This window comes from Monomorium pharaonis, chromosome 11 (assembly GCF_013373865.1).
Source record: "Monomorium pharaonis isolate MP-MQ-018 chromosome 11, ASM1337386v2, whole genome shotgun sequence".
NCBI lineage: Eukaryota > Metazoa > Arthropoda > Insecta > Hymenoptera > Formicidae > Monomorium > Monomorium pharaonis.
This window is the reverse complement of record NC_050477.1, coordinates 13,460,338-13,472,723: the sequence shown is the minus strand read 5'-3', so window position 1 is coordinate 13,472,723 and position 12,386 is coordinate 13,460,338. Positions and strand designations below refer to the sequence as shown.

Here is a 12,386-nt window from a genome sequence, read left to right as displayed (position 1 = left end):
TTCTATGGTTTCGCGTCTCTGCAGATAATCCACGACCACGTAGTTGTTCGTACTTGGATGATCGTACGAACGTAGCGCACAATAAATACGATGAATATTACAGAAACTCTTGGCGTACGAGCGCGATATATTTTTACGCTCGCCGAGCTGACGCGCGCAACGAACCAGTTACATTTTTACACCGAAAAAAGCGGACGACGGTCACCGGCTGTGACGTTACTCCAATAACGAAACACAAATATGAAGCGTGTGTGCTGTGTCTGCTGTGTGTGTGTGTGTGTGTGTGTGTGTGTGTGCGCGCGAGCGCCGTGCGCGTGGGAGATTATGACTCGCTTCTTATGAGGTGCACGCGAATTAAGCTGGACAGGCCGGGCTCATCTAAATTCACGAAACGCCGGAGAGTAGCCGGACCTCGGGCTGCTGGATGCAACCTGATGGAAACGGAACGGAATACAGCAGCCAGCCAGAGCTAGCGCCTCTCCCTTTTACGTTCGGACGGCCGCTGTCGTGCCTGCGGCGGGACAATTGCCAACGGTGGACGTGTTTCATTAACGCCGACACACCGGCACGGACGAGGCTTTGTGAGAGAGGTACACCCACTGTAACTCGTATACGTCTTCTCTGTAATACGAGCAGTCCTCGCTGCGGCTCTTGAACATACCTACCTGTCGCGGCAGAGTTAAATGAATTTGTTTATTCTTTCACGTTGGAATTATATTTTTTCCCCCGCATTTTTCCAACTTTTATATTATCCGGTTTATCTTTCGCGGAAATTACGTTTTTGGCATTTCTTTAAGATTGAAACAGTGCCAACACGCTGTTTACAAATCGCGCTTTTAAATTAACTGTAAAGCTCCAAATTAAACACCCTTTTAATTTTCAAATATTTTCTTGCACAAAACAGATATTGATCTTTTGCATTTTTTAAAGTCAAAAAATAATTCTCAAAAAAACATGAGCTCTTTTATCTTTAAAAAGTAAAAAGTTAAATATGTTGTTTTAATTTTATTCTGTTTACTTTTACGCGAGACGAATTATATATTTTTTTCATTGTATGTCACGAATTAGGTCATACTCCGTATACTCAAACCTTGCGGTTTCTAGCAAAATGTTGATGACGCATGCAAGAAACAAGACTCGGCGGTTTCTCTCAACGATAATATTCCCAGAGATGTGCACTACGATAAATCCTATACATGAGATTTATTGCATAGCAGAATTCCATGCCGCATTGCTATGTGAAATATATCTCTGCATTATATATAAGTTTTAAAGCTTACACGACCAAGATTATTGAAAACTCAACAATCTGCAATGTTTGCAATGTAAATCCTTGAAACATGAACTAATGGCATCGTATTTAAGTGATTAAGCTGATAAAATAATTGACAAATATTGCTCTTTATAGCATTTTATCAAAAAATGTTACAATACCGTAAATAACGATTGTGTCTCGCGTCTCTTGAATATCGTCAATCGATTCGCGCAATTCCATAGTCGACTCCTTAACCAACTCAAGACGCAGGATATCGGAAAGTGAACTAAGGCGCGAACACCGAAAACGTTTTTCCATTTTTCTTAGTCTGGCATGTTGGATGATGGCACACCCCCTGACGTAATCGACAAGTCGTCACTACTGTTTGACTTGGTGACAGTTCGCTTAAGTCCACAGGTATCGGCGGTAATTTCCATCGAAATTTCAATCTCGTTTATCCGCAAAGTAACTTCCCTGAACGGCCGGTTCGTTGCAGTCATGCTAACTCTCCCTTCCCACCCGGTCGTGTTCGCCGCCCTTTCGCCCTCTTCTCACCCTCTCGTCCATCGTTCGGTCGGCCAACGCGGCGGCGTCACGACGTATCGAATTTTAATCAATCACCGACAGGGACAGCCAATTCCAGAGCCAATTAACATATTCATTCCGCGGCACCCGGCACCCCTTTTTTTTTCACCGATTTCAACGAAATTCAAATTGCAATATGGCGAGCACCATTACGAAATACCGTTCGGCTCCCCAGTCATTACGTGGCGGTCATTACCGCGGTATTCGCGCACGGCAAAATTGCTCGGACGTACGGTATTAAAAAATAAACAAAACAAGGAATGGCCAAGAGCCGCCCTCATTATGTAACCACTCGCTGAACCAGTGACGCAGCGAATTTTGATATCACTACGTTATTACGTTAAAAATTTTTACAGAGAAAAATTTCCGCGGAACAAGCGAGCGGAGGTTCCGCAAACAATATCTTGCACCTAATAAATTTGAAGAGCTGAAGACAAACGTTAAACAACTTGTGTTTACTGCTATGTAATTAGATTTTGCCGAACTTTCACATTTTATGGCACACCGATTGTAAGAAATAGCAAAATTACGTAATTTATTATTTGGTCACGTGCACGTTCGAAATCCAAACTTTAGTAACTTTATCTGGAAACGAAAAGTTTGATCTTAACGTTGTCAGTAGCGAAGGTCCGTCCCTAGTCAGACAAATCGAGAAGAAAAGCTGTTGGGGCGAACTGGAACAGCCGTCGTTCCATTTTTCCACTGGATTTGCGGGATATACGCGTTTGAAAAATCAATCATATTCCCCGGGAAAGAAAATGCCATTTTGGTTGTTTCGGTTAAATGGAATTAAAGAATACGAATTGCACGTAGAAAGTTCTCAAAGCGTATACACATCTATCCGGTTGTTCGCTTCTCTCTTCCATTTTTCATGGGAATTCAATAATCGATAGATGGAAGGTCGCCATAAAATTGCTCTTAATCCGCGGAGGTATGGCATAAATATGTGCAGATAAAATGTATATGCCGGCGCTTTCTCTACCATGTGGACATATGCACATTGGTTCTACCTAGTATCGATGGATTATGGATTATCGGTACGTACGGCCGTATGCGGACATGCTATTAGCGGATTACCGCATGAACCGGCGACAATTTTCCATCGTTATATTGTACGCGTTCTCTCCTCTCTGCAGCGCCATAGCCTCTTCTCCTCTATCCCTCTCTTCACTAGCCTCGTTAGAAATCCGGTCTCGATAGAAGAGAGCGTTTCAATCCGGATTAAAGTACTCGGACCAGCGCACGAGTAGCGCAAAGGGTCAAATCTCCTTCTTCTTACTGTTTGACGGGAGGAGGGGGAGGTTTATTTCCCTCGATTTTATACTTGTCGAAGCACTCGCTTATACGAGAGGGAAAGAGATTCATCCTGCTAATTTTGTTCACTCATAGGTTATATAAGGTGTCCTCGGATTTTTCATACAAACTTTAACAGTATGTTTCATGAGCTAAGAAATAAGAGAAAAAATATAGAGCTTAAAATGGTTTATTAAAAAATTACAGCAAAAAACATATAATCGCTTATGCAATAATTCTTTGCCTTAGTTTATTTTGTATTGATATGGGCAGGCGATATTTCGAAATGCAAATGTGTACAATTGTTTTTTCCATATTTCATATTTGTGCTATAACTGTTTAAAAAAGCATTTTTAGGACTTAAATAACATTTTTGTTTATTTTAGCTCGTAGAACTGTTAAAGTTTGTCTGGAACATTGCTCTGTATAATTTGTACACTGTATTTAGTAACGTTAATTTTATTAAACCCTGTACTTTCCGCCAAATCGTATTTCAGCAGTGAAGTCGGAATAACACGCTTAGTAGAGAAGATCCTATTTTAATTGACATTAAATTAATTAGCATTAACCGAGGCAAAGGAGGGTTCCTTCCTCCTTGAATTAGGGATGTTACAATTAAACACTTGTTCGTTAGCGGAGCATTAGGGAACCTAATGTCAGCTACAGACAGATTAGAATGGGACGTGCGTCGCCACAATGTCGCAAGTCATGGTAATTCTACGGTTAATAACGAGATTCTCTGTGGTTACTGAAAGAAAGTTTAATGTGTCAAATAATATTCAGGTGTATGTGTCATCTAATTAAAGGAGATGACAAAACAAAAACCAATTAACGTTCCAACACCACGAAGAAATGAATGGGACGCACGGAAAGAATCTGAATAGTAATGACTTCGCACATTGACATTAACGAAGCGGCACAGAATTCTTTAGTGTGAAATTGAAGGCGTTAAAATGAAACAGTCTTCATTAGGGAATGCAGAAAGCTTGATTTCGGCCGCAAACAGATTAGAGGTGGTCTTCTTTCCGCGAGGGCGCCGCGGGGGAAGTAATTGCCTACACACCGGGTGAGAACGGAAATTGGACGCGCCGCGTAAGCCCGTTCCGCTTTTTCGCCTCCGTAAGACGATCCATCTGCCCGGGTTACCTGCCTTCGACTTCCCGATCCCGGCATGTTAAATGAAATCTGAGGTTAGTCTATCATTGAATTCGAATAGTACTGTAATTAGTGTCAATTCTGTGTCAATTTTTAATCATACAATATGAAGTCCAATATAATATGATTATGTACTATTCAGATAAACGGGCAAAATTATCCTAGTGGTATTATTTTTTTGAAAGGTTACAATAATCAACGTTTCTGTAGTTTTCAGCAGAGCAATTTTTCTAATAGTCAGAGAAGATGATTGCGACGATTTGCATGGAGTGGTTACGACGCGCGTTAAAGAAAACTACTGCGAGAGTAGACGGAGCGATTTTCATTTACGTGGAAAATCATAGTTTCAAGAGATGGTTGGTTGCAAAGTTGGTATACCTATAATTGTTTTAAAGCACATAATACGGTCGTGTTTAAAACGATGCAATCTCAAGCGGCTTGAGACGAGGTGGCCATAAACGCGCAAGCGTAACATAAACTTTCCTTCTTTCATTGTCTTGCACCGAAATACGTTCGATCGACCCACTAACCTTCTCTGATTCTCTCCTGAGACCTGTTTCTTTGCGCTTACAGTGGAAGGAGATCTCAGGATAAGGTGCGAGGCTTTTTATTACCGTGGTGAAACGAGGTCGACTGTCCTGCGATATAAGCGAAATCGGTGGTATTAATTGTATGAATATAAAAAAAAAAGCTCACCTAAAAGTCCGTTGATGGTTCGCAATATGATGCGAATTTTAACGCCGAGGTGTACTAAAATTAAAAAGCACTACGCGTGGAATTTAATATACATATATGTATAATCGAAACAGCATGAAATCCCGTAAAAGTTCTCTACAGCGCCTGTTAACATTTTTTTACAGCTGTCACTTCACAATCGTATTATCCGGTATTACGAGTGAAGTATTTTTGGAGTTTCAACAATAAGCGTCACGACACCACAAAATTTTATCTTCGATTTTATTCAATAGTCATCATATGCGAGAAAAATCGCAACAGTTATTAAAAACGTATTTTGATATGGCCAGCAGTATTTTCGTGAAAAACACAAAAATCATATTCCACGATATGCATGCAAATAAAGTAAAAATTTTAATGGTATCATTTTTAACTCGATTCACACAGAAAATATGCGAGGTACATTTTAAGCTGCTATTTTAAAGTTGTTAAATGAATAATGACAATTGAAATCAAAAGCATGCATTTTGACGTACATGCATACATCATAAGTATACATGAGAAGAACTCGAAATAGTTTGATATTTCTTCCAATTAATAATACGAGACGTTATATACAAATATTATTCATATATGTCTCAATATTATCATTTAGATATGGTGATGTCTATAATCGAAACTATTCTCAGCTTCGTGCCAAATTATAGAGTCTGGCAAAGCGTTCAGGGGGAGATTCTACTTGCCGCTAGCGTAGACATCAATTTTATGTGTCGGTGAGACGATATCGTAGAAGCATCTCTTACCCCGTGGCGGTCCTTATATATAGGTGTATTAATTATTCCTATCGCGTAGAGAACCCCCCCCCCCTCCCCTCCCCGATCTGGCTTGTATTCTAGCACGTTGCAGTTGCAGTTGTAATGCATCCGCGGTTGGTCGTTTCGAGACGGCCGATATAGCGGAAACTCCACTCCACCATTGCGGCCCACCGTTCAAGAGGCACGTTCCATTTGCGTGCCGTTTACAACTTCGTGGGCCGTTTACAGCTGTGGACTTTCTATACCCTTCTATTAAGATCAGGATGCTGCTAATATTAAATACACGCGATAGCTCGTAAAAAATGTATACTTGAATTTATTCTCCAAATTCTATTTTATTCCTTAATTTATTATATTATATTTTTATTACGTCTGCGACATAATAAAATATATAATCTTATTAGTCTCTACTTTCTATCACACTCGCCAATAAAAGAAAATATTGATTGAAATATGAAATGAAGGAACGAAGATTAAATAACGATTAAATATATAGCGTGTCGGAGGAGGTATTCCACGCTGTACATCCGAAATTCCAAAATGACTCTCTTATACTCCAGTCTTGCGGATGTTCTGAGTTTCGACCTCTACCTCGGCGACTATGGACATCAGATACCGTGCTTTATATGATTAACGCGAAATAACAGATTCCTGGTTAGAAATTCTAATCGCAGCACTGCCGGTAACATAAATCAAAGCAAAGGCCAATGGTCGCTGATGTCTAGCTCGAGCCATGGTCCGTTTCTGTGTATAGAGTGTATATTAGCGTTTGTGTCATATCTACTCCGCTTGTGCACGGTGTTTAAACCGCACTCGGTTTTCAGTGCAGCGAGAGAGAGAGAGAGAGAGAGAGAGAGAGAGAGAGAGAGAGAGAGCCTAGTATATCGCACGAATATTCATATTTCAACGCAGACCCGTTGCTCTCCAGGATGACGATGGTCAGCATGTTTGGACGATCCAACGTGTCATGTTCGTTCTCTACACGATTCTATAATCTATAACGATACAGATTACTTCTTGACACTCTACAGAGTAGAAGTCAATTCACTAACTTGAATGATAATTAGGTAATATATTGATCATAAACATAAGAAACAGAACATAAAAAATTATTAGTCACCAATTTTCTCAATTTTTATAAGAAAAAAGACTTTTAAATTGATTTATATTTCTTTAAAGAATAGTAATAAAGTGGATAAATAAAAATATTATATATACCAGATAATATATATTACAAAAGGATTTGTTAAAAGAAACAAGAAAAACTAATAATAATATAAAACAGAATATAAATAATTGGTGATATAAAAAATTATATTAATAATTAATAAACAGGTTCAATCCATTCTGCTTATTTTGATAGAATATATACTGAAGTGAATATAAAAATAGATATATCAATCTGTCCAGGCCAATTTTTTGACTTGGTTAGTTTATAAACAAAAATGCTTTGCTGTAATTATTAATTTTTTACTTTTTTCCAAGGAAAGAAAAAGTTAGATAATTCTCTAAGCAGGTATTAATGACATGATAGAAAATATCTTTTATAGTTCACAGCTATGTTATTTAATGGTATTATTATTTGTATTATCAATGTTTTTAGGATGCTAAGATGTGCTTGTAGTTACAGATAAAATATTACGACGCGAATATAACGAGAGATGAGAACCGTTAATCCGTCCAAGTGCAGAATGCAAAACAGAACAGGATATAGACATAGCTACTGAATTACATAGCGCTCCAAGCGAACACGGGTGCAGATACAGTATTATTATCCCTAACATGTCTATCAGTATACGCGGTAATATACACATATGTCGAATTTAAGACCTTGTTTCTCAAACAAACTGGTCGATCCTATCGGCGAGCATGATCTCTTCCTCGGACGCGCGTTGACGTTCGTATTTCAACGTTAATCTCGTGTTCGTCGATGGCAACGATCTATGTACGTCTCTGCGACGCGATGCGACGTGAGGGACGTGTATACGAAGCAGAGAGCAGGGAGGAAAGGGGAGGCCTGGTTCCAGTCCAGATTTAACGCTTGCATTTACATTTAGAGGAGGTTCACGACCATTGTTTACTAATCGGATCCTGAAAATGGCGCTTCCGGCCCGTGAGATTCGTTCTTAGTGCTGTAAACATGTTCCAATGAACATCGGACAGTCTCCCATCCTTAAATCGCAATCGTGAATTGTTGCACTTGAATTAGCACATACAACGTGATGAACAAAAACTCGCAGACGAGTATTTATTCAAATTCAAATTGAATTGAAGGAATTATTTTAATTTCTCGAATCGCGTATGTTGTGAATACATGATTTATTATATTATGAATTAAAATGGCATTTTAAGATTGGAACAATAGAAAGGTTTTCAAAAAAAAAAAAACATTACAATCGAAGTATTTGAAAATGTCATACACATAGTCTGTGTATAGAATTGCAATAGAATTAAAAACGTGTTTTTTCAATGCTATCTTTTAGGAAATTGTTTAAAAAATTCCGCGATACTCTGAATAATAAACCAAAAAAAAATACGTACGTAAAAAACAGGTTCTATACCAGATGCTATGAAATGCGCGCTTGTTTTCCTGCTTTTCAACCGGAACAGAAATATCTGGGTGTGACTAAAGTTAACTATTACACAGTGCGTCTCCATTGTGTATACATGGTAACATAAAAACCCTTCGTTTCAGCAAAAATATCGTATGCAACGGTGATACAAATTGTTGAATTCAAATTGCAGCTTCTCTCGGTAACATTGTCATATTTCTCTTTCTGCGTTCTCTTTGTTGCGATAATTTTTGTCTATGTATGGCGTATTAACAATTGTTTTGTTCTTCTCTGTTGCAGCTTTTGGTGGGCAATAACAATCCATATTCGGAAGAGGAACAGATCTTCGATCCAGCTATAGTTGCAACAAAAATCCGCTTTATCCCTTACACCTCTCATATGCGTACAGTATGTATGCGCATAGAGCTTTACGGCTGCTCATGGACGGGTGAGTGAAATATATGGACATATTCCTTTTTATATATAGTTTTTCGACCATCTATTTATTTTCAAGCAGCTTACTGTCCACCTTGCTTATAGGCGGCGAAAATATAGTCGGATCGACATATTTTGTACCATAATTTTTGCCATATATTTTTTACTGCAATTTTTAACTGCTTGCGTAAAAATGAAAAAAAAAACTCCAGTCCGATCTGAAAATTTTTATCACTAACGTACCGCACGCAAAATGATGATGTAATATGTAAAATTATTCGAGATATAAAAACATATAATTTGATATTTTTTTATCAAATTAAAGAGTCGTTACTCTGTATGTCGCGTTAATAGCCGGTGTGATAAATTAATTTTACACCATGTTTAAGTGAAACCAATTATATGTAATTTCATCAGAACCGGCACTTGTGCCACTCATGAAGATGAAATTAAAAACAAGCGATAGAAATCCCTTTGGAATCGCTTGCGTGTTATCATGCATTTTATATTTTACATTGGTACGCTTACGTAATCCACTTTTCCGGAACTTTCCGACGAGAGATCGCAAACACTGCAACTTCAATAGTAACTTGGATTTGTACCTTAGCTTGCTCGTTGGAATCAGAGGCATACGGAAAAGGAACACGAGGGGAATTTTTTACTCACATTGTCAGTATATCAATAAACACAGATTTAGTCATAAATTTCTAGAGCTTTATTCTCATCTTTGTCCACACGAAATTTCCAGACTTACATTAAGAGAATCTTAATAATTACCAAATATTATTCAATGTCGTACAAAGATCGATATATGATGATGATAACTGAAGCGCGTGCAATTAATTCGCATTTTGTTCGCTACAAGATTTGGAACCTAAATTTTCGTGAATCGTCAACCTTCGCTGACTATCTGACAAGACGCCGATGTAACGCGTCAGTCTCTCCCGAATCTGAGATTAACATAGATTTACGATCGCCGTGGGCCGTGAGCCACAGCTGCGTCTACATTAATCCAACCACGACGAACTATACGGCAGCCGCTAACTGTGCCATCCGCATAGCCCCCCGACCATCGTTATATCGTTTAAACGCACAATTACAGCGGCTGCCAATAATATTGACTTGCAAAATAAATTGTAACTTACGAATGGCATTAGCAAACGTTCAGGTCATTACCGGGTAAGAACCGTAGCTATGCAAATATAGGAAGAAAAATATATAGAAGGGAGAAGATATAGAATTATGGTCTACAATTATTGTAATGAGATACTTTCCACATTTGGCAAATGTTTTATCGTTATCGTCGTCGACATAACTGCACTAGATACAATTGCAATTTACAAATACAATTTACAAATAGAATTGCAATAAATAGTTTTAATAAATAACGCCCGATGTACTTTATTATTTCCAGTCTTATCGATGAAAAAGCGCTATGTAAATCCAATCGATTTTTTATTCTATCGGTGCGTTAATCAAAACGGTCTTTTTCAACTATTTCACGCAAACATCGTAAAGTGTGAAGCGTCTCTCTGCGCATATTTCATTCTGAATTTGCGAAAACAATTTGAACGGAAAAATGCTCGATTGGTATGAACGACATTTCCCTTCCAAGTACCAAACCGTGTAACTCATTCGTGCTTATTGACGTCTGACAGTCGAAAAGTACATTTTGCTCTGACATAAGTCGCTTGCTTCGTTGCATTTTTAACGAAAACTGTGCGATATGTTGCGAAACGAGAGAGAGAGAGAGAGAGAGAGAGATTGACGTCGTGATGATCGGTGAGATTCGCATCAAAGCCCGGAGTTCTAGTCCAGTTATTGCGTGACACGGGCTTAGATCGATCCTCGGTAATCCTCGGAGCAGCAAGATTAAAAATGTTGACCCTCGTTACTCCTTCCCGACGACGTGCACTTTACCCGTAACCGTCCGCAATCTTATCACGTACTGTTGGGCGAAAACGCTCATGGTACCGACCACGTAGCAACGTGATGATGCATAGTTCAGGAGCTTATATATTCTTTATATATCCGGGGCTTCTCCTTATTCTTCCAGAGGGTCTCGTCTCGTATTCCATGCCCCAAGGAATCAAGAGGGGCTCCGAGGTTGACCTATCCGACAGGACGTACGACGGCCGCGAAGAAGCGGGTTACCTCTCCGGGGGACTTGGTCAACTTGTCGACGGGCAAAAGGGTCCCGACAACTTCAGATTGGACGTCAGCGGCAACGGAAAGGGTAAGGCGCTTCGGACTGCTTCGTGCTGGAACGAGATTAGCGCCGGCGCTAGATCGTGTCTAGATTAGCGTGATAGAGCCGTCTCCGCGAGATACCCTGCCCGCAAACCGTCCAGTCTTCTTAATCTATCGGTATCTCACGCTATCTTACTCGTTAACTTCTGCCTCCCCCCCTCCCCCTCCCTCCGAGCTAAATAGCGGCCCGCGGCTCCCGTAACTCGTGTTGTAATTTCGTAACGCGGATTGCACGCCCCTTCGAGTCCGATTACACCCTTGTTTCAGGACGTCTTTACACTTCTATTAATGTACACGGCGGAATAAGAAGAGAGTAATGAAATAAGAGCGCACCACATGTACACACGAAACGCGTATCTTGAATAACGCTAAAACATTATGTCAGTGTCCTGTACATAACTGTTATGTATGAAATGCATTCCTCGTAGCGTAGCGCATATAATTTGAAATATGTGAATGCGCGACGAGAATTCTGTTAAAATATCTCGGATAGCTTCCGCTTTAGAGCGGACATATTTGCTTCGTTATTTCGTGAATTTTCAATTTACACGTGTTTCATTCGCTTGATTTCATGCATCAAAAGCACACGTTACTTTGTTAATATGTTTCCTTTTTTTTTCCAATGCTTACCTTCCAGTCGATTTACTCGGATACATTTTCGGATTATCAACCCGGAAAGTTTTTCTTCTATTTAATGAAGCAATGATTAATGCGCGTGACTCCGACAGGAAGTAATACATCATCTGTTAACAACTGCTTTACAGACATCCACAAATATTATTCAGCAAATCAAATAACCGTCAAAATTTAATTGAGAAGGACGTGTTCGTATACAGGAAATGGTTTTTTTCGTACGATTGATCGGGCGCAATATTCGCGAGATGGGTCCGTTTCCGAGACGCGTACCGCCAGGGTGAAAATGAAATTTTCCCATCGGTCTACTCCAAGTGTAGGTGTGTAAACGAGAAAGTCGAAAGGGTCAGTAGAATCTAGAAAAGCCGTGAGGGCCAGTGCAAGAGCTTGGGCTTCGGAGCCAAACGTGTTCCGTAGCGCCCGCTCGAATCTGTTCCAATTTACATTTATATTGAACCGCGAGCTAGGCTGCAACCAGTCGCTGCTGTTTACTCGCCTTCTGGATACATTTGTGTCTTTCCGTTTATGCCACGAGACATCCTCGCCGCGTCGCGCCGGTATACTCGGATACACCGTCGTACTTCCGCCTTCTTAAACTTTTAAACCCGGCAAAACTGCGTACAACTTCTCCCGACTCTCTTTAAATCGAGAAACACCGTCGTCCGATATTCCTGCAGTCGAGACGAATTTCTCACGCGAAATCGATATTTACATCGGCGCCTTCATTCGAAAGTTTTT

At 39.7% G+C, this 12,386-nt stretch overlaps 1 protein-coding gene and 1 long non-coding RNA gene across 3 annotated transcripts in view; one reads left to right on the top strand and one right to left on the bottom strand.

Moving 5' to 3' along the window:
• LOC105828424 overlaps positions 1–12,386 on the bottom strand; it is a 282,603-nt gene that overhangs the window by 64,275 nt on the left and 205,942 nt on the right. The gene's annotated exons all lie outside the window — the stretch shown is intronic.
• LOC105835660 (discoidin domain-containing receptor 2) overlaps positions 1–12,386 on the top strand; it is a 195,741-nt gene that overhangs the window by 131,275 nt on the left and 52,080 nt on the right. The window contains exons 6-7 of the mRNA XM_036293746.1: positions 8,631–8,778; positions 10,822–11,001. Of these exons, the coding sequence (XP_036149639.1) occupies positions 8,631–8,778; positions 10,822–11,001 (328 nt within the window). The remainder of the gene's footprint in view (positions 1–8,630; positions 8,779–10,821; positions 11,002–12,386) is intronic.